The sequence below is a fragment of the Panthera onca genome, chromosome C1 (genome assembly GCF_046562875.1).
Source record: "Panthera onca isolate mPanOnc1 chromosome C1, mPanOnc1 haplotype 2, whole genome shotgun sequence".
Classification (NCBI taxonomy): domain Eukaryota; kingdom Metazoa; phylum Chordata; class Mammalia; order Carnivora; family Felidae; genus Panthera; species Panthera onca.
This window is the reverse complement of record NC_138346.1, coordinates 78,678,415-78,706,407: the sequence shown is the minus strand read 5'-3', so window position 1 is coordinate 78,706,407 and position 27,993 is coordinate 78,678,415. Positions and strand designations below refer to the sequence as shown.

At 39.8% G+C, this 27,993-nt stretch overlaps 1 protein-coding gene across 10 annotated transcripts in view; it reads left to right on the top strand.

Annotated features, from left to right (window-relative positions):
• The window catches only part of FMNL2 (formin like 2), a 313,662-nt gene that overhangs the window by 222,283 nt on the left and 63,386 nt on the right, over positions 1-27,993 (top strand). For 9 of the 10 annotated variants that reach the window (XM_060626583.3, XM_060626587.3, XM_060626580.3 and 6 more), the window contains exons 5-8: positions 1,110-1,193; positions 4,207-4,359; positions 23,201-23,309; positions 27,403-27,479. In XM_060626583.3, the coding sequence (XP_060482566.1) occupies positions 1,110-1,193; positions 4,207-4,359; positions 23,201-23,309; positions 27,403-27,479 (423 nt within the window). Of the gene's footprint in view, positions 1-1,109; positions 1,194-4,206; positions 4,360-6,598; positions 6,879-23,200; positions 23,310-27,402; positions 27,480-27,993 lie in introns of those variants that run through there. The other variant, XM_078451290.2, reaches the window with a different exon arrangement.

Below are 27,993 nucleotides of genomic sequence, written 5' to 3'. Positions count from 1 at the left end.
AGTCCATCAGATTTTTTTTTTTCTTCAGTCAAGACGAAGATTTTAAGGGATTTTTCATCCTTAACAATACACGTACGATTGTCGTCCTGTTGTTCTAACAGCTTGCGAAACTAGCTTCTAGCGTAGCAATCGTGTCCAGAGCTGGTGGGCCTGTTTTTTGCTTGGTGTTTTTGGAGGAAGGAAACCAGTTTTGGAACGCATGTGGGTGATGTACCTCAAGTCCCATTTCTGTGATAGTAGCAGACTTTTTTTACTTGTCAGTACCTAGTGAAGGCTTATTAATCAGGTATCATGCATTCTTTGAAGATGAATGCCCTGGAGGAAATCCGTGGTAGCAAGTGTTTATCCTCAGTGCCTGAAGGTTCTGTTTGACCACTCTGCTTCATCTCTAGGAGTTATGGCGAAGTGCAAATAAAAATCAGTAAAAATTCTCACTGAACTGCATTCAAACCCACCATTTAAATGCAAGGTGATACTATTTAAAATGAGTTAAAGAAAAACATGATCTGTCATGTCTTGGCTTTGATGATGGTATGCGGCGCCTGCAAGTTTTTAAGAGGTTTTAACATTCATGGAAAAAATTAAGCAAATCATTAACCCTATTGAATTTCCAGAAGCCCTTAAATGCTGCTTTCTCATTGGCTAGTTCAGTGTTTTCTGTGGCCTAGTGTGCCAAGAAGGACTTGAATGTGGATTTGGAATCATGCCTGAATTTCACTGCTTATGTCGTCACGTTCCTAGCTTGCCGCGTTCCCTGTGTAGTCTTGGCTCCTTTAACAAGCAGGCTGTGGGTCAGTTGTGGTGGAAAAAAAATACACTTAGCAGGTTCCTTTTTTAGAACACTTCCTACAGGTCACCTCAAGTCTCCTAAGCAGTAAAATGCAAGGGAGGCACATGTATACCTTTTGCCCCCTTTTCTTGCACATTGAAATGCTGTGGTTTTTATGGTTACCATATTGAAAAGTACCTACTTTGTGTGATGGAGTCTAGGTCTGCCTCCGTTATTTCCTTGAAGTGAAAGTTTCTGGTGGAACAGTAACTGTTCACTGGGCTTTCTCATGGCAGAGCATGTGATGAACCTCTGTGATAATTGTTTTTATTTTTAACAGATGGGTCAGAGAGTTTCTGAATGAAGAAAACAGGGGTCTTGATGTTCTAGTGGAATATCTATCATTTGCGCAGTACGCGGTCACGTAAGTAAAACTTGGCTTTTGGCTTTTGAATTTCATGTGGTCACAGAAGATGCAAGAGAGTGGTAAAATTACATACCGCATTGAGGGGGAGAAACCCAGCAGCAGATGTGGTAAGGTTTAAGGAGGTTTGTTTCTACTCAAGTAGCTAAAAGCAAATCACGTAATTGTTATTAGAAATGCTTTCAAGGCAGAAGTAAAACGGGGGAATAAAAATCCCCCTTGGAGGAGTCCTTATTTTTAAAAGAGGTAACTTTCTTCAGTGCTCAAGTTACATTACGTCCATATGGTAGAATACCCTAGCAGATACTGAAAGAGGTATGTGATATACTGTTGAGTGAATAACACATGACACAGAAGAGTGACTTTCTTTTTCTTAGAAAACACAACAAAAATATATACATTTGTACGTGCTAGCAAATGCAGAGAAAATAATTGCAGATGGGGATACCAAATCTAGTGGGACTGAGGGGAGGAGTAAACAGAGGCTTTGCTTTTTTACTTGATGGGTATTTGTGTTGTTTTGACTTCGCCTTCCTAAGGTGAGGGAGGAGAAAATTGGGGCAGAGCAGGAAAAAAAAATCAACGTATTTAACCTTGTTTTTTGTTAATTCTTAAAATTTTCCCATTTGGGAGGCTTCTGGAAGGATTTACAACAGGAATGAGAAATGTACATTTGGATGAGACATTTTCTTCTCCACATTCCCTCCTTTAGTCAAAAAAAAAACCCAAAAACATTGCAGTATCTACTGATAGACTCTCTCACACACACAGATTGAGGAAGTAATACTTAATAATTGTATTTACAATTTGTTTGGAAGACATTTTGACTTGGGTGATAGTGTTTTCTCCCCTCTCCATGCTGCCTTTAAAAGCAGTAACTTGTTTTTTTATATCGCATCATTCCAAAGAAGTTCTAAGACTGAACCAGATGTTATCTTAGAACCCTCAGCACTTCCTTGAGAATGCGTGAGGAGAAAGCTCCTACCTAACGGATGCAGAAATGACAGTATTAACTGAGACTAGCTTAATCAGTTTCCGGTTTGATAACTCTAGTGTATCATGTGAAGTAGAGTAAGAGACACCGATGGACAAGTTCTTAGCTTTCTAAGAAGTTGTCTTCTGAGGTATAACCCCACTTTTTATAGCCTGTTCTTCCAAAGGGGGTTTCTTGTCTATGTCCATCATGTCAAAAACTGCTAACCTCTTTTTCACTTTATATTATGTGACAAACACAATAATACTACCCTGCTGCATTGTTTAAAATCTGAAGGAATGGTTATGGAATCGAGGAAAAGCTAAGAAATTTCAGTGGAAATTTCAATGGAAAAGGATGGCACGCTATGTATTAAATGTTTGCTGTGATTAACCCTTTACCTATATCACAATAGAGGCTGTGAACCAGTTTTCCCAAATGTACCCTCACTTAGGACCAGCAGGAAAAGGAGGTGCTACCACGAGGAGATCCTAGTTGTGGCATAAGATCAAACCCAGCAGAAGATCAGAACTCAGAGCTGTGGTTTCCTAATCTCATTTTTTTGGCGTTGCCTTTACATTCTCTGCTTGCTAGGTTTGGTTTGCTTTTGCCTTGTTTAGATAAGTTTTATATAAATACATAACTTACGTTCTTTCTTGAAACTAATGGGCTGAAAAGTTCCTTACTGTTCCTTGGCTTGTGACAGTTTCCTAGCCCAGGTAATGTGAACCAACAGGTTCATGTTCCATCCCTAAATAGGATGCTTAACTAAGGTGTGTGTTTCCTAATTCTGCTCTGTAAGGGGGGTGGGAAGGGTGAGCTGAGAGGAGTGGGAAGCTATGGAACAGCTGACCAATGACTTGGGGGTTGCAGAGTGACTTGGCGAGAGTAACAGTGACACCGGTGATCTTGGGGTGCCCCCCTCAGCTTACCTTCTCCAGTGTCAGTTGTAGACTTCTATTTTTAGTTCTTAAGGATTTGATTACTCAATCCCACCTCTTTTCTGTTCAGCTCTGCTTCCTGCATCCAAAAGCATGACAAAATGGCCAGATCCATTCACTAATGATACATCAGTGGCTCATCCGAGTTTGCAGATGACAATTCTAATGGAATTCTAACAGAATACTTTTTTTTGGCCATCATACTTTTATAAAAAGTCAAACTGTTTGACAAAAAGTCCTACTGGTTTTTTCCGATATGTATTGTTACTGTCTCTTCTGTAATAGCCTCTCGAATCTTCCATGTGATATTAAGTATGGCTGCCTTCTGTTTATTCTCTGATCAGGTGTTGCCGGGTGGAACTATGGGTAGAAACACTTGATGAAGTGTTTTGTTGAGAAAGGAGAGCTACTAACTTTGGGAGGAGAAAATGCATACAACACAAAGGCCTGGCTGTTTAAAAATTTTGTTCCTAAAATTATGCAAAAATGAGCAACTTAACTCTCCATTTATTCTAACATGGTTAACATGAGTAATAACCTCAAAAAATGTCAGAGAGAAACAACAGTCCTACTTTAAAGAGCACCACATTGGGAAGAGATTCCAAAATCAAAGCAAATCCATAACTTTGCGAGTAATGTATCACATATGGTTGGAAAAGTACACTTGCCAACACACTAGGAGAAAATGCTCAGTGAAAATTGATGGGTAGGAATAAATTAGTCTAAGCCTACATATTGACTTGTTAAAGCAAAATGAAGACAGCTGTAAGATCTTTCCTTCCCCTTCCCCCATAGCAGTGTTAGCAGTTGGTAAATTAGTAAGCCTTGTAGTAAAATACAGATAACACATTACTATTTATTTCTGCGCTGTTGTTCAACTATTTTTTTTGCCTTGCCCAGTATTTGTCATTTTGTATTCTGCAAGTGAACACTGAGTCCGTGAAAATTCTTTTATGTTTCTTTTTCAGTTTTCTTTGTTTGCAAAGACTACCCATTGTAAGGTGCAGATGTATACTAGGAAGGAGCATGTTATGCACATCCCTGCATTTGTGTGACTGTGAACTTTTAAGGCTTCAGTGGCATTTCTCTTTTGTTTTAGTTTTGATTTTGAAAGCGTGGAAAGCACTGTGGAGAGCTCGGTGGACAAATCAAAGCCCTGGAGTAGGTCCATCGAGGATCTACACAGAGGAAGCAACCTGCCCTCCCCGGTGGGCAACAGTGTATCCCGCTCAGGAAGGCATTCTGCACTGCGGTGAGTTCCTTTAATCAGGAGGGAGGAATTGTGATAGGATATGCGGGGTCAGCAGAGTTCCTGGCTTCTGGTGATGATCCTGGGCTACAGATTGCTGTAACTTCTCACGCAACCCTTGGATTTCTGTTGATGCAAATGAAAGTTTCTTCAGGAGTTTATGGGAGCATCACTGGGACAATATTCTGTAGCTTTAAATAGATTTCTGGGAACACCACACCTGCACTCAGCACAGAAAGTTCTGCCAAATGATGGAATGCAGTAGACTCCATCGGCAGCTTAAGTTTTCAAAACCAGGGAGATGCTGACTTTGTGATTTAGGCTGTGTGTTCTGTGTAGAGGCAGCACCTCTTGAGATTTGGGGTTCTCAAGAATTCCTTGTTGGCTCTTCATACTCTTCTCCCCTCCCTTCTTCCATTGGTAGCTCAGGTGTGTGCTCTGTGGGACGTGTTCTTAGTCCTAGGTGCACAATGCTGTAGTGATCCTTTTTATTAATGAAATGCCTTTAAGCAGTGCTTCTTTGGTTAGGTGTGCTCAGTTGTCAACCTTGTTTCCTCTAAGGATTTGTTCTCTAGTCTTTCATGGTTGAAATACCACCATGCTAAGGAAGGATGGGTGCTGATCATCTCTACTGCTAACGGCTGGAATGTCACTGCGATTGATTATTCACTCATTTCCACATTCATTCACTGAAAAATATTTTTGAGCTTCTATAATTTGCCAGGCACTGTAGTTAGAGTTAAGGTACACGGGTGGATAAATCAGAACCCTGTCTGTCAAGACGGAGATGACATCTAGAGCAAGTTCTTAAAGGTTGCTGTTTTGCAGAAGTTTAATAAAAATTTTTATTAATAAATGCCTCATTCCCAAATGTTGCTTATTCTTTGCAGCTTGAAAAATTTATGTCACTTATTTCAGACTTGATCTGGCAAGTGGATGTTGTTCCTGTCCATGTTTAAGATCCCCATGGATATTGGGTCATTGGTGGTGGGGTCCCATGTGTCAAGTTGTAAATCAGTGAAAATGTGGCTTTCAGACTCTTCGTAACTGGTAGCCTTTTATGTACCTTTTGTCCCTTTGACTTAGGTTTTGGTCATAGAAAGTTAATATCTCAATAATAAAATTCAGTTTTGCTGAAGGATTTGACGTTTGAATGAGATGCTTCCAATCAACCATTCAGATTTTCCATGTTTGAAGATGCCAAAAATAATAATGGGTTTTGAATGGTTCAATAATAATGAAGAGCAGTGTTTCAGTTCGTCTCATGGTATTTGCAATAGGCCAAGAGCTATATAACTTGCTAGTCTACGTCAACTTTACATGTGGACAAGGCTGATTTGGAAGTTGAAGAAAGGCCAGTCATGCCTGAGGAATTCCCTAATGACCTTGGTACAGGAATGGAAATTCTTACCATTAGTGTAGATATAATTATATGTAAGGAATTTAATTGACAAAAGTACATTTTAATTCACTTTTTTATCATTTCTTACTTGGAATGTATCATATATTGGCTAGGTACCACCTTCACAGGATTCATTTTTCTGATTAATAATTCATTATGCCTAATTTTGAATTATTAAAGACTGTTCATTGAGAACACATTGTTTCTAGAAGAGTGGAAGAATCAGGAAAATATGGGAATATTTTAGGTATAAGGAGAATGGTAGTCCTGGACCCTGGAAGGCATTGTTTGACAGTTGGCTCAAGGTAGATCCTGTTAGAATTCATTTTAAATTGGAAAAAAATGGACCAAAAGTATAGATAGACATGATGGAAATGCTGTTCTGGGAAAGTCAGCAAGTATATGACATGGATGGTTGGCAGATGTGCTAGAAGATGACCAATTAAGAAACCAATATCACATCCTTCTGTCTTGTGTTTGAACAGTTTCAAACTGAGGAACGGAACATTTGGATTTCCTTTGACTCTTCCTTCGCGGGTTCTAGTAACTCCAGAAAATCAAGGTGGCAGTAACTTTTATGCTGCTTATTGACCTGAAGCTTAGACTTTTGTTTTTGAACAATGTATATCAATGATACTCCAGCTCTTGTGGTTCATGGATTTGTGCCTGGATTCTAATTCTGTATTTGGTCATTTGATGGCATCTGTGACTTAAAAAACAAAACAAAACAAAACAGCAATCAGAAGTACAGGCATATGGTACATGTTGCTTTTCATATACCCAAAGATTGTTTACATTTTTTTTCTTTTCCTCCTCCTTCTTCTCTCCCCTTTCTTTCTCTGGTCCCCACACTTCCTTCACTTTTTGGCTTTCTTTTCGTTGCCCTTCTTTCTCATTCTTCCATCTCATTTCTGATTGTCTTCTCGTCCTCTGCTTTGTCCTTTCTCATCCTCCTGTCTCCTCTCCCTCCGGTTCCATTCATGTCTTACACCACCACCAGACTGGTTTCTCTGCCTGAGTATCTTCAGTTCAAATGCCACCAGAGCTGCTCCTCTCCCTGTTGCCTCTGGAGCAGCTTCAGTTTACACACTGATGATGAGGCTTCAAACCGGAAAATCTCGTAAGTCACGGGTGGACACGACACCCATGAGAGCTCGTAGCGCATGGTGGCAGGGTATTGCGACCTATCCTCAGGTTATAATATGATAACCTCATGGCTTACTACCATCACCCTGTGCTGGAACAAAGTCCACTGCCTTTTAAACTTTGGTGCACTCTGTTAGCGTATTATGATTCCTCAATTTAAGAATCTGACCCTTTAAGGTATATTGTGTTAATGTTACAGGTTTTTTGAAAAGAGTAGAAGGATATGAGTTCATGTACTGTAGCTTATTCTGGTAGCTTTGTTTGATAAGAGTGTCTTCTGTATCCAAATGCAGATTTTAGTTCCCTCATCTTAATCTCCAGATAAGAACGTTGATTGAATAGAAATCTGACCCTATATCACTTGGCAAAAGGGGTTCAACTTGGAAGAAGAAAGGGGATTTCGTGAAATTGACAACATTTTATAAATGGGGCTTGATGAAAGAAAAAAGGGAAAACACTGTTTTTACACAAAATTTTAATGTTGATGGACACTCTCCTCTTTGTATTCAGTTTTTAACTATTTAAAATGGAAGATTAAAAATTTTAGGATATGACATTCACCTTGAGTTATATTAACTGTTAGGTTTTATCTTACCAATTTGTCAACTTGGCCAGTGGTAAAAACATTGATATTGATGTGGTGGAAACCTGGGATTGTAAGCTTAGGGGCCTAGTTTTCCTTCAGTTAAGATTTCTGTTAATGTGGCCATAGGTCTGGCTAAATTAAATGATGCTATATATGCATATGAGTACATGTTTGATTTTTGAAGACAAAGATTGTATTAATTCAGATGTAAGAGAAAGTCATTTTTAATTTTTAAGAACAGTTACTTAGTGTCATTGGACTAAATAAGCAGTGACATAGTAAATAGCTGTTTGGATTACTTTTTTAATGTTTGTTTATTTTTGAGAGAGACAGCATGAGCAGGGAAAGGGCAGAGAGAAAGAGGGAGAAACAGAATCCGAAGCAGGCTCCAGGCTCTGAGCTGTCAGCCCAGAGCCTGACGCGGGGCTCAAACTCACAAACTGTGAGATCATGACTTGAGCCAAAGTTAGACACTTAACTGATTGAGCCACCCAGGCACCCCTCTGTTTTGAGTTTTAAAAGAAATGGGTAGAATTCTAAGAGCTTGGAAGAAGGGGCCAGATTTTAACTGGGACTTCGGGTGATGGCCAGAGTTGATCTTCAGGGTGAGGAGAGTGCTTCAGGTAGAAGTAAAGTGAAGAGGCATGAGATGAGCAAAAGTGTATATCTGAGAGCCGGCATGTTTGGGAAAGAGGGAAGAACCTGTCCTTTGTGATGGAGGTAGAGGGCTATTTAATGGAGACATTGGGTCATAGACAAACAAAGCTGGAAAGGGTTTGTTAGCAACTGCCTTGTAGGTAACCCCGACTGACCCTTCCCATTGTGGTAAGGGAACCAAGATCCACATTTCCTCTAAGATGTTAACTACCATAAGTATTTCTTCCTAAGATCCCCCAGAACAAATTTCACATTTTTTCCTGAGATTATTATCAAAAGGAATGACATTTCCTGAGTAGTCATCAACTGAGTATTTACCATCTATTATCCTTAGTGGATTTACATGAAGAGCCGAAGAGTTCAAATTTAGATCGTTGTTGATAAACACTTTAGCACAGTTACCCCATTCCTGGCAGTGTTTTCCATGTCAGTAATTTTTAAAAATATTTAACAATAGGCACAAAGGTAATAGATGACATTGATAGGATTTTTATTGGGGGGAAAAACATATTGAGTGTCTACCGTGTGCCAGGCACTGTTCTAAGGCCCTTCAGTGATTTACTGTTCACCATGGCTTTATGGGATAGTGATGACTCTTATCCCTGCAAAGAAGCTGAGGTCTCTAGTGGTTAAGAAACTTTCCTGAGATCAAACAGTGAGTATAGGAGGCGGGATGTGAAGTGAGCTGGCCTGACTCCAACTTTTAAACCATGTTATCCTGCCTATTTATTCACAGGATGATTTTTTTCTCCCTCAGTAAATAGTCTCTGTTATATCAGGGTGTCCACCTGTCTTTATGTCAGTTGTACCCTGCAGGAAGGGCTTTTGCTGATCCTTCTCAGAAAATGTGCTTTTTTCTACTTCATGCAAAGATGCCAGAGGAGCTACTGGAGACCCTCATCAATATGCTGTCAACATAAATGATCAGTATAGCTTAGCTATTACAAACAAGTTACAAAGAAACATGAAAAAGTAATTTCTAAACAAAGGACAAGAGTCAGACAAAAAGTTCTGCATTTATATGATTTCATTTTTGCCTACGTGCAGATGGGAAGGCATTGAAAAAGAGTTTATCAAATGAAAATAGTGACTGTTTTTCACCAAAGACGAGATTATCAGTGAGCTTTTTTCAGATTTTTGTTTGTACGATGTTTTAGAACTGATGTAAAATACACGTAGTATATACCTATGAATCAGACGCCACCTAACAAAGAACCTTGAATTTTGGAGTTTCGGTTTTATCTGGTAGGCAGCAGAATGGGAAAACACATGAGGTAGTTGATCTTTTTGAGTGCGTAGGGTCTGGTGAATGCACTGGGTGTTGATTGGAGGAACAGATGGCTGATGCTTGGACCTCTAAAGGAGGTACCTGAGAACTTAGAACATAGAGCAAAGGCCAAGTATGAAGATGTTCCAGAATTGACTTGGTGGGCAAAGTGGTAAAGAGAAAATTTTGTGTATGATTGATTAGAAGAGAAATAGAATCATTAGTAGAAACAGCAAAGTTGGAATCTGGAAGAGATCTCATATGTGGTTATTTGAACACTTTTTGTTGATGAGGCACTGAGCTAAGACCTTATTGTCCAAGGAGTTACCTAGTTCCTGCAGACCTATTTCCACGCATGGACCAATGGCCCATGTAGTTGATTCGGCTTTGTTGCAGTCAATACTTGTGTCCACAGCAGTATTCCTGATGTTATTTAAATATATGGGAACACCAACTCTGTACCAGTTTGCGTGAAAAGTAAGAGGTGTCCTGGAAGAAGCTTTGAAGCTCTTACAAGTTCTTTTATTTCAATAGTAGAGCTTTACCTTCAATTTTAATTGTTGGGGGAAGAAAATCATGTAACCTCTTAAACCATTATAGTATTAGATTAAAAAAAAAAGATTTCTTAATTGTATAATTAGAAGCTAAAGCAGTTTTTACCTTGATTCAGAACAAGAAGAACAGTGTTCTGTTCATTTTCTAGTTTATATAAATTAGGGATGTAATTTCTAAAATGATCATTATTCTCTTTTCTCTTTCCTCTTCTGCCCTCAAGTTACACAAAATCAACTCAGATTTTTTTATAGTATTTTATAGTCTTCATTATTGACAGTTGTAATCTGTATTTTGTTCTAGAAGTAGTTCTTCTCCTTGACTGCATGTATTAAAACTTTCCGTATGGAAAGATAATGGAAAATCTAATCTACTTCCATAGAGTCCAACTTAAAGGGGGGAAAATTGCAAATAAAAATAGTTTAAAAAAAATGTTCTCAAAGCCTGAGTTCTCTCTGTTCATCAGATAGCAGATACTGTTTGAAATTTTCATTAACACTGAATTTAGAAGGAGAGAAAGAGAGGAAAGCAAAGAATAAAAGTAAAAAGGTAAGATAAAAAAGGCAAAAAAAAAAAAAAAGAGAAAAGAGTAAAGGAGGAGGAGAAAAAAAAATGAGATGTTGGTTAAAGGCAATACTCAAATGTTATTTCTGAGGGAAGAGAAATGTTCAAGATATTCCTTAACCTGATAGACTTTTGTTCTGAAGATCTAAGGTTCCAGAATGCAGTATCTATTTATCTATAAAATACTTTCTAAATTTGCAGACTTTATAAAAATAATCTGCAACTACAGACTTCCAATTTTACTTTTCAGCACAATTTGTAAGAGAAACAACTGAAGGTGTTGGGTTACTGTGTTTCAGGTTTTTGTATTGCTTTGTTTATTTGAAGTTGTAAATAAAGAAAAACGTACTTGGATTAAGAATGTACATTTCAGCTTTTCAGCTAGTAGCTGATATTAATGGCCCTGCTAGTGAAATTGATGATAGCTCTATAGCTTGTGGTGCACCATACAAGCAGATTTGTCAAGTGTTTTCCACTATGAGAAACATTTATCTCACTTGTTCCACCTCTTTGTTGGGTCTTTTCTCCAATGGAAGACCAATTGAAAGAGGTTATGATCTGGAAGTCATCTGACCAATGCATTGTTGGGGATCTGTCTCACAGGTACTCTGTTACATATGATAGGGTCTGGGACCTCCCTCACGTGTTATGATAGTAAAGAACTTGGCTCCATAATGAGCGGACGGTCCATGTTAACCATATAGGGTTGAGGGGAAAATTTGAAGATGACGCAGGAACTTCCTACAGCTGTGGTCCAGGACCTTCATCAGCAAGACTTAACCACATACTTAACAGGTGAACGGTGCTTTGCCAAAGTGCTGAGGATACAGAAAGATACATAAACTATTTGTATAAGATTCATGGTTACTAAAGGACATTTTCATGCTTACATCATTAAATCTTCATGAATTTTGGGGGGCAGGTATTCAAGGACTATTAGCCTGATTTTACAGATGAGGAAGCTGGGACTCAGAGAAGTTATCCATACCTAGTAAGTGACAGAGCCAGGGTTTATAATCAGTCTTCTGACTTCTGTGTCAGATGTCTTTATGATTTGATTGAGAAAACATGTGTATGTGTGTGCTCCTGCACACTGACCTATGTTAAGTGTCATATGAGTATAACCAACACCAGTGTATGGAGGCCAGAGTGAACAGTAAAACCTAGGAAAGATTCATGATGTGGTCTGGATGTGAAAGAGCAGTGAGTAAGACTTGGAGGAGGGACTCTGAAAGGGGAGAAGGAGGGAGAGTGGAATGGGCAGTGGTTCAGTGGTAAGACCACATGGTTTGTTTAGGAAACAATGAATAGATGAGTCTGGCTGGAAGCAGTTTAGAAGCAGTTTATGTAATATTTTGAAGGCCAGGGTATGGAATTATCATTTTAGCTCATTGACAATGATCTATTGAAGGTTTATGAAAAGCAGGGGTGATTTGGAACAAACAGAAGTATTTCTATTTAAAGGTCACAGGAGATAGATGGTTTCCTTGAACACTTTTCACGTAGGGATATATATGAATTAATTAGTAACTCAATGGCAAATACCTTTGTCAGAGGGAATGTAATGAAAGCTCAGAAGATTCAGACAAATAAGGCTCTCCATTCATATAGTGGGTTGGCAGGCTGTTGGCCCACTTACTCTGTTCGGAAAGCATGTATGGAGATCTTTTGATTCATAGGTTCTGTCTTGTCAGCTGGTCCTGTAGGAAGTCTTGACAAACAGAAAATTTCAAAAACTAATTAAAAAGGTTCATTAGGAGATTTGGGTATTTCTGACTCCCTCTGCCCTCCCCTCTGTTTCCTCTTCTCTCTTCACCTCCACTCTGAACTATCTGGATTCAACTGTTTGCACTCTGTTTCTTTTGGCTGTGGAGACCGTCAGAAAGTGCTTGTTTCACTTTTTTCAGCATCATATATTTTATGAGGTTAATTGATAGAAGAAATATGCCCAAGTGATGTCATGTCTGAAGAGTAAGTGAGGAAACCTAAAACCCCAAATCTTGGTAAAGTTATATTAAGCCCAGACCTTGGAACCATAAAAGACTAGTAAAATTAGGTCAAATCATGTGACATACCCAGTTGGCATTGCAGCCCTATTGGGTTGAAACCTTACCTTAGCTTCCAAGGAAGTTCTAATTACTGTTCTTTATTTATAGGTAGATATTAGTTTGGTATCTGAATAGTTAGACTGTGTGAAAATACTTTTTGTGAGAGAATATACCTTTTCTTTTTCCTGTTGCCATTAGGACTTCGATATTACAGACTTCACACATGTTGGCAAGAAAGGTCTACAGACTTTCGAAAAACATTTTTTTGCCAGACTCTGGGAAAGTCTGGTTTAGGTCAGTTCAGGAAACACTCATTCAAGGTTCCACAGTAATATATTGTCTGTGGATAATACAAGGTCACAGGGAGAGACAGACATGTACACCAACCCACATACAAGAATATGTCTCCATGTCTAGAAGTAAGTGTATGTCAAAACAGTAAATTCTGATCCGACTTACTTCAAGGTATCACTGGGTGAGCAGCAGCTTGTCTTGACTGAGTACTTGGTGCTTTGCAGATAGATCTCTGAACATATCTAACATTGATCACATCCAGCTTTTGTTCAGAAGTAGTGTTCTTTCCCCTGTACTTACAGAATTATCAGACATGCTGTGTGTCCTTCATTCTTAAGCTTATCACCTCTTTTTTTTTTTTTAACATACCACTTTTATTATTTTTTTTATTTTGTTAAGAACACTTAACATGAGACCTTATCCCCTTAACACATTTTTAAGTGTACAATGCAGTATTGTTAACTATGGGCACAATGTATAGTAGCTCTCTAGAACTTACTTATCTTGTGTAACTGAAACTTCATTGTCATTGATTAACAATTCCCAGTACACCCCTCCACCCAACCCCGGGCAGCCACCATTCTGTTCTCTGCTTCTAAGAGCATGACTGTCTTAGATACCTCATTTAAATAGGCTCATACAGCCTCTTTCCTAATGGGACTGGCTTATTTCACTTAGCAGGATATCCTCAAGGTTCATCCATATTGTTGCCCATTGCAGGATTTCCTTTTTTTTTTTTTTTTTAAAGACTAAATAATATTCCATTGTATGTGCTTACATCTTACATTTCTTTTTTACTTTTTATTTTGATATAGTTTAAAAAATGTAATAATAGTACAGTGATCTGTCTTATGCTCCTTATACGGATTCAAGAATTAACATTTGTCCATTTATTCCTTGCACACTTGTTTTGTAAACATACACACCTTTAACCATTTGAAAGCATGTTACAGAATTGTGCCCTTTTACACCTAAATATTTTAGTGTAGATTTCCTAAGACAAGGATTCTCTTACATAACCATGGTACAATTCTCAAAATAAGAATGTTTTAATATGGACACTGTTTCTTAGTCCAGTCTGTTAGTTTCATCTATTACCCTACTGTGTTTCATGACATTTTTTTTTTCCCCAAACCCTGTCCAGGATCCAGTGTAAGGATCATTTATTGTGCTTAGTAGTTGTGTTTGTGTAGTGTCCTTGAACTTGGAACAATTCCTCATCCTTTCTGTGTCCCGGCTTAATATTGTGTGTGCGTGTGTGTGTGTGTGAGAGAGAGAGAGAAATATTTTTTTATTGAGATAAAATTTTATAATGTGTAAGTTTCAAATGTACAACACTATTTGAAAAAATTGTATATTGCAATGATTGCCACAGTAGCATTTGCTAACACCTCTATCATGTCACATAATTCCTATTTCTTTTCTTCATGTATTCATCTGTTGATGGACATTTAGATTGTTTTTACATCTTGGCTATTATAAATAATGCTGCAATGAATACAGGTGTGCAGATATCTCTTGCAGATTTTGATTTCCATTCTCTTGGATAAATACCCAGAAGTGAGGTTGCTGGATCTTATGGTAGTTCTATTTTTAACTTTTTGAGAACTCCATACTGTTCTTCTTGGTGTCTGTATAACTTATATTCCCACAAACAGTGCATAAGGACTTTAATTTCTCCACATCACTGCCAGTACATGTTATCTCTTGTTTTTTTGTTTGTTTGTTTGTTTTTTGATAGTAGCTATCCTGACAGAGGTTAGCTGAGATCTCATTGTAGTTTTGATTTGTATTTTCCTGATGACTGGTGATGTTGAGCATCTTTTTAGATACTGTCAGTCATGTGTATGTCTTCTTTGGAGAAATGTCTATTCAAGTCCTTTGCCCATTCTTTCATTGGGTTATTGGTTTTTTGGGGTTTTTGTTTTTGTTTTTGTTTTTTGCTATTGAGTAGTGGAGTTCTTTGTATGTTTTAGGCATTAATGGTTTGTAACTATTTTCTTCCATTTTGTAGGTTACCTTTTAACTCTGTTTCCTTTCTGTGCAGAAGCTTTTTAGTTTGATATAGTCCGACTTGTTTGTTAGATTCTTAAACATGAGACACTAGTTCACACTTAATATAGCTTCCTTTTTAAACTCTTACAATGAGTAGTCGTTTAAGGGTGGCAAAACATGACTCCAACCAGAAGTCTAAGAAGCATTAACATGTAATTCAGGCTACTAACATGTGTCTGGCAAGAAAAATTCCTGTAGCCACGCAGATTCCAAGATCCTTACTTTCCTAGGTTTTCTTTGCTGGCCTTGGCATTCTTTTTTTGGAGTCAAAAATTCAGGTTTTACTTGCCTGGCCATTTCTTAACACTATCAGTCAATGGATTGGAGCTCACTCATCAGTCATTCTGAAGGGCTTTTGAAGTAAGTACTTTGTTGGGGTACCTGCATGGCTCAGTTGGTGGGGCTTGACCTCAAGACCTTGAGATCAAGAGTCACGTGCCCCACGGAGGCGTGCCTGGGTGGTTCAGTAGGTTAAGTGTCCAACTCTTGGTTTTGGCTCAGGTCATGAGCTCGTGGTTCACGAATCTGAGCCTCACGCGGGGCTCTGTGTTGACCATGTGGAGCCTGCTTGGGATTCTCTGTCTTTTTGCCCCTACCCTACTTGTGCATGCACACTGTCTCTCAAATACAAACTTAAAAAAAAAATCTGTTTCTTAAAAAATAGAATGAACCAAATACCCTCTTTCCCCATGGGACCTGCTGTCACTGCTCTGCAGGTTGACATGCTCACCACCTGCCTCTCAGCACATTCATTGCTGCGCATGAAGTAGGTGGTTCAGATGGCAGTTGTCACCGTAGTATTAAACAGGAAATGTTTTGCATAGGTTTCTTAAAACATATCTAGAAATTGCTTGGTTTTTTAATGCTTATTACTCATACAAGTTTTGACTTGTACCTTCTTATTCTGTATACATATATATAACTACTGGTGCATATAATTAATATAAATGGTTAGAGTCAGTTCTCTTGGGTTTTGGTCTTAAGTCGGTTTTGTAATCTGTTTCTGTCCATATTCACAGAATTTTGTGAATTCCAATTGGCAGTTTTTCCAAGACAGTGTGTCTTCTTCAAATGCTAGGGTAACATTTAGGCTTGAGTTCAGTGCTTGACAGATTAGCAGACAGTTCTCAAAGCTGATGAAAAGGGTCTGAGAAATTTGGTGGTGTTAGTTTGCTACAAGGTTTTGGTCAAAATGACTTCTCAGAAGACAGGATTTCCTTAAAATTCTTGAGACCTCGAAAAAAAAATGTCTAAATATTCATCTCCCATTTTCTTTGTTCTATAAATGGTAGGAACTCCAAAAATTGGATGGGGAGCTGTTTTCTGCCTCTGGGAAATCATCTTTTGTATCCAGGCATCCAGAGCCCCAGAGCACTGCTTGCCTGAAGTGGGGAAGAAAGGTTCTCAGGACAGCCTACATTTAGGTACTGCGCTCCAGTGGTGCAGGCATTGGTTCACAGTCCCTCCATTAAATAGTTTATTCCCTTGTTTTTTCCTCTGGAATCTGAAGGAGTTCTCTCCAACCCTTACGTCTCTGGGAAGCTGTCCAGAGTCACCAGAGAGACCTGATTGTTTTAGGACCTCATTAGACCTGCTCCCATTAACTTGAAGGAATAGTGACACATAGTCAGAATGACTTCATTGGGCAGAAAATGATCTCTAAATGTCTGATATGGATGTCAGTGAAAATGAGGGAGTCAGGACTCTTTCAATGCAGTCATCTATAAAAACAATGAGGAAACTGGCTAAATATGCCAGAAACCATTTTTTTTCCCCCAGAATTCCAGGAATTAGCTAGTCCTGCAGCAATCTGGGGAGTGTGTATTTAGGAAAAATGACTCAATCTTGGTAGGAACAGCTGGCTTTGTGGCATTTCACTTACCCTGACCAAGCCCCCCGGCCCCCTCCCCAGTTCCACAGTAGCCTTGAAAACCAGGAGCTCCATAATCACAGGGAAAACCATCAGCCTGGCAGCCAGCAGGGGGGAAGAATGGAAATGAACTTCCTTCCAAGCCTCTTCCTCCTTGTCCTAGATTAAGCTCTGATGTATTTACTGTGAGATTTGAGAACTAGGGAAGATGCCGATTTTAAGCCTCTGTTAAGGGAACTTATACCATTCGTTCTTGACAGAATTTGGGATCATTAGAGACAGGAGTAAGGCTCATAGGAGGAAACCAGGAGAAAACTAGTGCTGCCTCTCACTGGGGCCTTTTAAATATAACCACAGTGAACCGGAGGGATAGTCTTCAGTTGGCTCTGTTGAGTCTGTTTTATATGAAGTTTCGTAATAACTTGAGGAAGGAAATATTGTAGTAATTGGTTTCACTGTGTAGAATTCTATAATGGTACATGTACCAAGTCTATTAGATTACCACAGAAGCACCCACATCTCCTGCTGACTCACCCATTTAATCCTTGTAAAGCTCAGGTCTTTGTGGAAAGTTTTTTCAAAGAGCTAAACTAAGATGTGATCAGTGCTTGTGTAAGGTGAACATGGCTTAGCCCGAAGGCCCGCGGCATGAACCGGATGTAGGCTCCCTTATCTGCTGTTTCTTTCAACTGTGGTATATGGAATCTTATTGACGTGTGTCAACGTGATTATGCACCAGCACCTGTGCATACAACGTTTGGTTGTGGTGACTAGTTTCAAGCTGCCTGAGTTTTTAATTGGTAACTGATTATTGCTGGGATTTTCCAACTCAGCCTAAGGGAATCAGTGTAACTCATACATTTGGTGGAGTTTTGCATGGCACTAATCAGTTCCCTTCATCCTTTTTTCTGTGGAAACTGTTAATCATTGTATTCAGCCTTACTGGCATCCAGGGGGACATTTGGCACCAGGGAACAAGATTTTTTTCAAAGCCCAGTTTTTCTGATGATACTTTTTTTTTATTAAAAAAATTTTTTTATGTTTATTTTTGAGAGAGAAAGACAGAGGATGAGTGGGGAAAGGGGCAGAGAGAGAGGGAGACATAGAATCCAAAGCAGGCTCCAGGCTCCAAGCTGTCAGCGCATGGCTCAAACCCGTGGACCATGAGATCATGACGTGAGCTGAAGTCGGACACTTAACCAACTGAGCCACCCAGGCACCCCTGATGATACTTCTTTTGTTACATGTGTTCTGGCGGAATTTGGGCTTCTCACAGAAATGTTACACTTTGCTTTTTGAGGGTAGAGCAGGACCAGCTCTCCACCTAAGAGACCTTTTGGGAAACATTCTGTAGGGTGATTGAAGTGGAAGAGGCATTATGATCACATCCTTAGTTAGCCCTCTGTGTTTATGGGGATCTAAACCTAGACCATCCATAAGTACTTGCTTTTGGGCAGCTTCCCCCTCCCCCCTTCTTTATATGGAAAGTAACACGCAGCCTTAAAATATGAACAAAAATAATGAATCCAAGGATCACAAGGTGGGTATGTTTTACATCTGCACTGTTAATAGTTCTTGTTCAGTTGGGTTCACTGTCATGTCACCTTTATGAGGCTTTCCCTGCAATTTGTCCATTCCTTTTAGATTTACTTCTTGAATTAGAGCCCTGTTGAAAAAAACCTCTGATCTGCCTAAAGACTGTTACCAGGAATAGGTCTGTATTAACTCAGTCAAATTGGGCTTGATTGAGAAAAGGTTGACTCTGTGGGGATTTTAAGTATGATACTTTGCAGAAAAAAATGTTCTCCTTTATGATGGGACTGTCGTCACTTTACCATCTTGGGCTGCGCAGGTGTGTGTACTGCTGAGTCTATTTTATGCATTGTGATGTGCATGTGACAGAATGGTGGGCTGGGGGTGGAGTGTGGACCCAGCACACTTCATACAGGGGCTGTCAATATACTCATCCGTTGCATCCTAAACTAAGTGATGAGCCCTCAAAGGCAAAAGCAGCATCTTTCATTGTCTTTCATTTTTCCTTAACACTTAGTAGAGTTTAGCATAAACAGGAGATGCTTAATAAAACCAGCTTTGGAGCTCAAACAAGAGATTTGGTTTGGTTTCCTGTGGCTGGTGGAGAACATCAGAGGCCAGTACTCTTATTTTATTTGTAAGTTTTTGTTTAAATTTCAGTTACTTAACATACAGTGTAATGTTACTTTCAGGTGTACAATATCGTGATTCACCATTTCTATACAATACCCAGTGCTCATCACAACAAATGTACTACTTAATCGAGGCCAGTACTTTTATAAATGTTAAAAACAAATTTTTTAATGTTTATGTTTGAGAGAGAGAGAGGGAGAGAGAGAGCGCGCACCAGAGTGTGAGCAGGGGAGAGGCAGAGGGAGACATAGAATCAGGAGCAGGCTCTAGGCTCTGAGTTGTTAGCACAGAGCCCGATGCGGGGCCTGAACCCATGAACCATGAGATCATGACCCGAACCAAAGTTGGACACTCAACTGACTGAGCCATGCAGGCACCCCAGTACTTTTATAAATGAAAAAAAATTTTTTTAATGTTTATTTTTGAGAGAGAGAGACACACAGACAGAGTGTGAGCAGGGGAGAGGCAGAGGGAGACACAGAACTAGAAACAGGTTCCAGGCTCTAAGTTGTCAGCACAGAGTCCGATGTTGGCCTGAACCCACAAACTGTGAGATCATGACCTGAGCCAAAGTCAGACACTCAACCATCTGAGCCATCCAGACACCCCAGTACTTTCATAAATTTTTAAAAAGTGTTTGTTTTGAAAGAGAGAGAGAGAGAGAGAGAGAGACTAAGTGGGGGAAGGGCAGAGAGAGGGGGACAGAATCTCAAGCAGGCTCTGCACTGTCAGCGCAGAGCCCAAAATGGGGCTCAAACCCACCAACCATGAGATCATGACCTGAGCTGAAATCAAGAGTCAGATGCTTAACTGACTGAACCACCCAAGTACCCCAAGGCCAGTACTTTCAGATTGCTTACCTTGTCCCGGTGTCCTTGTTGTGGTTAAGTGGATCCAAGAAATTGTTATTCTTAACTCTTTTGGTATTTTAGCATCAACCGGTTAAACAGATCTGTTAAAACCAGCTACGCAGGGACAGTTTTTTGGGGGTATTCTATCAATAATGTACATTGGAGCTGAATTTCAGACTGTCCAAAAAGAAAAAAGTAACTCACTTGATATTTAAGGCAAATGAACCAAATATCTACCTAAATAGGTAGTCAAATACCACAAAAAGTGCATGTTGGAGAGTAGATTAACGTACATGCGAACCCATGGCACAGCCCCTAACACCAAGCCTTAGAGATTCAATGTGATCCTAAATTATTTACGAATATTTTGTATTTACAGAGGTAAAGAGTTGTGACGTTTATCGGGGTGCATTTACTTAATGGGAGAAAATTCTTTCAGAATAACAATTCCAAAATAAATAGAGCAAGATTTCCTATTAAAACAAACTTTCCCTTTTCTGATATGTGATAGAGGATAAAGATTTAAAAAGAAAACTGCTTACCAAGTGCGTGGACCCGTATGTTCTGAAAAAGATGCCTAGATGCTGCTGTTCTTAGCAAACTGAACCTTAGTCCTGCCTGGAGAAATAATTACTGGGAGTGGGGTAGATGATGCCTGTATGGACCCAGTGCTGTCAGGATGACTGATACGAACGTTTGACAAAGAACTTGCCAGCACAGATGGCTGTAGGCAGTAGCTTTTTCATATGATAACCCGACAGATTGTCCATGAGTTGTAACTTGTAAAATGACACTGCCCTGCATCTCTGTGAGGACACTTAAAGTCTCGTCTCTTGATTTTTACTTGCTGTGTGGTTGTAGTTTCTTTGGGCTTGAGTTTTCTTAGCTGTATCAGGGAAGATTGGAATAAATGATAGCACGGATCTCTCTCAGCTTTCAGTGCTGATTGTTTTGGTTAGTGGTTGTACTGGTGATTTTTAAAAAACACAGTGATGCAGTGATTTTAAACACAACAGGTTCAAATGTTGCCTTTAATTCTTTAGTTTTCTATAAACCCAAAACGGGAGAAAAATAAATTGTAGATCAAGTGCCATACATTTTAGAAAAGAGCTAATCTCTATTTTTTAAACACAGAATATCAACAAATCAGATACGCGTTTTTACTTATTGACATATTTTTAAGCTCCTTAAGTATTGATAAGTATTTATATACTGTTTACATTAAATACGTTTTAAATATTGATCCAGAATGTGTATTTGAGATTACCTACCTACTACAATGAATAGAAGCCTTTTGTGTTAACTTAGTAATTAGAATATTATAATTAATCTGGTTTTGCTAGTTTCTACCAATACAAGTAATGACGAAGACATATTCATTCGTTAGAGTTCTATTACAATCCTGAAGCTGAAGAACTGGATTAATAAGTAAAAGGAAGGAACTTGCTATGTTGCTTTACATCTCTTAGGAAACACCATTATATGTGTATGTTTGGTCTACTTGGCAGAACCATTAAAATGTATATGGAAGTGATACAGAAACACACACTGACCTGTCCATCATCCTTAAAGAGTCCCTTGCTTTGGTCAGTGAATCTCCTGTAGTCATTGCTGCACGTAAATATAATTTAGTAAAGGATGTTTGATTCCCTTGAAAGTCACCTTTTTTCTTTTTCCAACTTAATCACAGATAACTTCATTGTGCTCTGGTAGCCACTGCGTTCAATTAAAAATGCCAACCATCTCTCTCATCAGCTATGATATACTTGACAGGTGACGCCAATAAAGAAATGCAAAAACAGGTTAAAATAAATTCAGAAAGAGGAGGGGAAAGAATTTCTGAAAGAGACCAGGAAGACCACAGACATTTGGGTCAGGTTGGCTGCATGGCTGTTATTTAAAGAGACACCAATGTCTGTGAGACCTCCATAAAGTGTGTTAGCAGACATGCTCAGGCTGGGGCTATGGTGAAGGGACACATTTTGCAAGTGTATTTTAGAGGTTGAAAGTGTCCTTACAATCACGCGAGTCTGAATTTGTTTCCTTAGCTTTGTTTTTGCATTCAGAAGTGAATTGTTAGGCCAACTTCCATGCTGCATTTTTATTTCTAAGTGTGAATAAAGCAGGAAAGCCCTTGAGTAAAGCATTCTTCTTAAGACTTCCATCAGCAAACTATTTTATCCATTCAGGTATACGGAGGCAAGTTGATGTATTGAAGTGCTTTTCACCAATTTATTTGGCTCATTAGTAGGCTTATGTGAAAAAAAAAATTGTCCTCTGTTTGATAGTTTTTGAATAGAAAGTGACTTAAAAGGGCTGCTCAGCTGGATAGCTTCAGACAGACCTGCCGGTTCAGTGTTCAACTCATAGCCTGCACCTGTGGGACTTCTGAAAGCAGTTAACGTTAATCATAACTTCCTTTAAATTTTTTAATTAGTTCAGGAAGAAGGAAGGCCTCGGGCTGATGTTTTATAGATCACTTCTGTCATTGACTCTATGGGAGAGTAGTTGACAATTTTTGAAATTCGCTTTTATGTTGGTCTTGGAGTTGCAGAGAAAGCTGTATTTAGGGGCACTGACTAAAGCTCACATTGACGCTCTTGGCGTTGTTAGCTTGTCCGCTAGCACTGTGTTTACCTTGCCGCTTCGTTACTACGTGCAGCCTCTGCTGAATCTCTAGACAGGGGAACTGAGGCTTAGCAATGTAGGATCTCTAGAATGAGTTTTAACATTGAAACCTCTTCACCGTGCGACATGCCAACCCATTTCTATGTAAGCTTCAGCTTCCATACCGGGCTTTGGGTGAGGGATCAGGCTGTCGAGGCATTTGTATACTGTTAAGGTCTTGGGTACAGTTAAAGTCTAACATCACAAGCTGATATCAAAGCTGGTAATGTACGACCTTGCCTAGCCTTAAACTCCTCTAACAGGGAGTCCTGAGAGCAGTAATGGGAAGGTGCAGTTAAACTGGGGGCAGATGACTGGCAGTCTAGGTATAAGCTAAGGCTTCACCCCTTCGCTTGTTTGCAAATGCAGTCTGCATGCATGCTGTTTGAGATCACCTCTGCGAATCTAGCTTGGCTTCCTGATTGGGAGCCTGGGGTTGTCGGCGGATCTCCTGTGCAATCTGATGTGCTGTGAGTGAAGTTGAGTTTCATTGTCCATGGTATCTGGCTTGATGCGATGGTGACCAGTACACAGAATCGTGTAGGCTTTGCAGTCCCCGGAAATAGCTTTGTGGTGATGGATTTGTGGTGGTGGTTTCAGCCTGTAATCCTCACTTAGGTGCAGATAAAGATAGAGAACAGTTTCCATTTTTTAAGTGGCTGTGTCTGTGCTAAGAAGGTAACCTGTAGTTTCATGGAAGTTTCCCTTTTTATTTGTAGATATAATACTTTGCCAAGCAGAAGAACCCTGAAAAATTCAAGATTAGTGAGTAAGAAAGACGACGTGCATGTCTGTATCATGTGTTTACGTGCCATCATGAATTACCAGGTATGTTTGTGTTCTGATTCTTCAAAAAATCTGAAAAATCTGTCAGATTCAGATCTTGTCCTCTTTGGTTTCTTTGTATTTCTCTTTGAAATAAATGTCAGGATTTAATGCAATTCAACTGAAAAAAGGGTCTGGTTCATTTTAATGCTCAAGATTTAACTCACTGCCTTTATATTTTAGTTAGCATTTATCCTTTATGATGTACTTGGAGGGAAGATGTTTTCCTCCTACGGTCATAAACTTGTTTAGATGAGTTGGTGAATGTTTGTGACCACATATGACAGAATAAGCCACTGATTGTGGGCAATAATGGACCAACTTTAGAATGTTAGGAGTGAGGGATGTCTGGGTGGCTCAGTCAGTTGAGCCTCCAACTCTTGATTTCGGCTCAGGTCATGATCTCATGGTTTGTGGGTTTGAGCCCCACATAAGGCTCTGTGCTGACAGTGCGGAGCCTGCTTGGGGTTCTCTCTCCCTCTTCCCTTCCTCTGCTTGTGTGTGCATGTACTCTCTCTCTGTCTCTTTCTCTCCAAATAAATAAATAAACATAAAAAATTAAAAAAAAAACATTAGGAGTGAATAGACTCTTAACATTGGTCAGTGGTTCTCAAAGGGTTATATGGTAAAAAGGTGAGAAGTTGCAGTTACTGTCTGTTGGGCTTAGTGGTTCTTAATCTTTAGAAGTGCCTGGAGGATTCTTGTTGAAAGGGCAGATCCTTCTCCAGGTGATGGTGATGCAAGTTATCCCCAACATAACAGGGAGAGAGACAGCTTAACGTGTGAATTGGATTAACTTTAACAACAAAGTGGAAGTTGGCGCCCGATAGGGTTTAAGTTAGGTAAGTGGAACCAGGAGTAAGAATCAGAGAAACGTAATTCAAATATAAAAATAGGATTTGATATCCATGGGTAGGGATGCTAAAGGTGGGTCTAAGCAGAAGTGGAAGGTAAACATGTAGGTAGAAGGTATTAGAATTTAAGCCCAACATAAGGGTGCTGAATTGAAGAGGGAGAACGTGCATTTTATTTTTTCTGTCAGTCAATATTTTTTGAGCATTGCCAGAAAGACCCTCTTCTGGGCAGAGGGAATAAATGCCCCAGGGAACTTACTTTCTAATGAAAGGGGTGACATGTGATAAATAAATTGGTAAAACATGCAGTGTTGGAAATAACAGTAATGATGATGAGATGAAACAAAAGCTCACACTTAGAGTGTTTCCTAAGAGGACCAGTGCTTTTAAGCCTGGTACTTAATTTAAAGCTTATAACAGTCCTATGACATTAGTAATACTACTATCCCCATTTTACTGATAAGGAAACTGAGACACAGAGAAATGAAGTTTTACTTAATTAGCCAGCAAGTGGTAGAATCAGATTTAAATCCAGGGACACGGGCTCCAGAGCAATGTTACTAATACTGTGAAAAAACTAGTCAGGAAATAAGAATGGGAAGTGATGAAAGTGTGTGTTCAGTTTTAATGAGGCCAACTGGGAAAGTGTCCTGGAGAAGTAGCAATTTTTCACAGTAGCAGTTTGAAGAAGGAAACAAGGTGAGAGATTTTAGGGAAAGAAGATTCTAGGTAGCAGAAAGGATGACTGCAAAGGCCATGGGGCAGGAATAAGCCTGATGTGCTCCAAGCCCAAGAAGGAGGCCAGGTTGGCTGCATCAGAATAAGTAAGAAGGAGAAGAGAGGTAGATGAAATCTGAAGTTAACATGGGGTCCTGACTGTGGAGGGCTTTATAAGCCAGTGAAAGGATATAGTCTTTACTGTGAGTGGAAAGCTATTGAACAGTTCTGAGGGAAAATGTGACATGATCTGATACTTGATTTTAGCATGACATTCTAGCTTCTGTGTTTAGGATTGACCTTGGGGGCCAAAGACGAAAGGAGGTAGACCATTTAGAAGGTTGCTGCATTAGTTTTAGGTGAGTGTTGATGGTGGTATGGGCCAGGATTATAGGAGCAAAGATGATGACAGGTGGCCGGATTCTGGTTTTCTTTTCATGGTAAAGACAACTTGGATATGTGGTAAGGAGTGGGGGGGGGCCTTGAAGTGTTTGTCTTGAGCCCTTACTAAGATGGGGGAGGCTACAGGATTTGGGAGACTAGATTAAGAACGAAGTTTCAGGGATGTTACCTTTAAGATGTCTGTAGTCGGGGCACTTGGATGGCTCAGTCGGTTAAGTGTCCAACTTTGGCTCAGGTCATGATCTTGTGGTTCTTGAGTTTAAGCCTCTTGTCGGGCTCTGTGCTGACAGCTCAGAGCCTGGATCCCACTTCAGATTCTGTGTCTCCCCCTCTCTCTGTTCCTCCCCAACTCATGCTCTGTCTCGCTATCTCTCAAGAGTAAATAAAGAATAATAATAATAAAAATGTCTGTAGTCGTCCACATAGAGATCTTAAATAAGTGGTTGGATATGTCAGTCTGGAATTCAAGGCAGAAGTCTGAGCTGGAGTTAAAAATTTGGGATTTAATTGATGGTGTTTAAAGCCAGGGGAGTGCATGAGATCAACAGGGGTAGACAGAGAAGCAAAGAGATCCAAAATATGAACCCTGAGGCATTCTGTTTAAATGTCAGAGACATGAGGAAAACCTAGAGAGACTGAGGAGTAGACAGGGAGGTAGGAGCCAAGTAGAGGAAGTGTTTGAAGGAGAAAAGAGTGCTCAGCTGTGACCAGTGCTGCTGCTGTGTCAAGATGAGCCCTGAGAATTGGCCATGGGCTTGGCAAAGTGTGGGTCATTGGCATTTCTGGGATGAACAGTTTCATTGGAGAGGTGGGGATGATATGCCTGATTAAAATGATTGCAGGGTGCCTGGGTGCCTCAGTCGGTAAGTGTCCGACTTAGGTTCAGGTCATGGTCTTGCGATTCGTGGGTTCCAACCCCACATCGAGCTCCATGCTGACAGTGCGGAGCCTGCTTGGGATTCTCTCTCCCTCCCTCTCTCTCTGCCCCTCCCACTCACTCTCTCTCTCTCTCAAAATAAATACATAAAAACTTAAAGTGATTGCAAGAGACGTCAGTAGGAGGAGACTGAGTGCTTGGAGTTATGCGGTCCATGTTAGCAGAGAAACAAGGCAGCAGGTAGACACAGGTTGTAGGGTCAAGAGGGATTTTGCTGTTGTTGTTACTGTTTAAGTTGAGTTTTTATGCTAAGGAATCAGGGAGAAATAATGATGAGGGCTGGGAGAATTGCTGGAGCCTAGGCTCTTCTTGGGAAGGGTATCAAAGACTTAGCTGGAGGGAGTGGCCTTGGATTGGAGCCCAGGAGGGTTCCTCTTCAGGAAAAGGTGAGGAGGCAAGTGGTGGATCTGTGGGTGGATGGATATTGGGTTGGGAGCTTTTAGAAGATTTTTTTTTTTTCTGATGCCTTATATTTTCTCTGGGTAATGAGAAATAAAGTCACGAACTGAGAGTGAGCTTGGAGGAGAAGGAATGATTCCTCAAATCAGCAGAACCAAGAGTGATTCTGGAGCCTGTTGTTGAACTTGTTACTTCCTTTAATTAACATGCCTCAGGATAAGACAAGTCTTCCTAGGCTTTGGTCCTGATAGCCATTGCCCAGAGAAGGGATGTGAAGCAGTGGTTGTCAATCCTGACTGCATAGAGAAGTCAGCTTAAAAAATGTTCAGATCCTTGAGATTCAAAGTATATTGCATTGGTGGTTCAGTGGTAAAATTCTCGCCTGCCAAAGTATATTGACCTGAGGTGTATCCTGGAAAATCAGTGTTATGTTTTTTTGCTTTGTTTTGTTTTGTTTTGTTTTTTACTCTTCCTCTTCCACATGATCTTGATGAGCAGCCAGATTGAGAATCACTGGACTGGAGCCTTTTCAACATTTTAATAAAGGGAAACACATAGTTCAGTCATAAAGAATGAGAATATGGTCTCTTGATAATAGCATGATTCCTGAAATTTTTCATAGAGAAATACATTCAGGCACTGTTGTGCCAGAAACATAAATGCATTTGTGATGCTATAAATTACCTTAGGTAGAATTTTCAAGTTCTCCTTATTTTTTTCAAATCACTATGGACAGTCCCCCCCCTAAGCTGACTCTCTCTAATGCTCTATTTCACATTAATTTCAGTATGGCTTCAACATGGTCATGTCTCATCCACATGCTGTCAATGAGATCGCACTGAGCTTGAACAACAAGAATCCAAGGTAAGCTTACTTTGTAATTGCTCAAGTATAAATCTACCTAACAGAAGCAGAGGGCTGGTCAACATCTAGCCAGGTTAGAGTTTGGAAACTTTCAAATGTACCTCTTTGGATTAAGATTGCCAGTACACTCCTTGGCTGTGTAGACTTCTCTTCTCAGCGAAGTTACAGTTGTACATGTGGTGGAGTTGAGCACCTGGAGACATTACCCCTTCACTGTTCTCTTCAAGCTTTCACTTCTCTCTGGTTTTTAGGCCTGGTTTTTAGCATCCTTGCAAATTTTGCCAGATCTGGTAGAGAGCATGAGTTTGCCTGGTTGTTAGAACTAGGGCCAGGAGAGCCTCCATACAGACTTAGCTACACCACTTACTGCTGAAAGCTAACTGCAACCACTCTTCCTTGTCTACACTTTACTTGGCAGCCTTTACATGTGTAGTTTTTATTACCAGACAAAAAAAGAAACACAAAACAAAAATAACTGTGCACGTGGATTGCTTCTTCTACTCCCTTGCCTCTA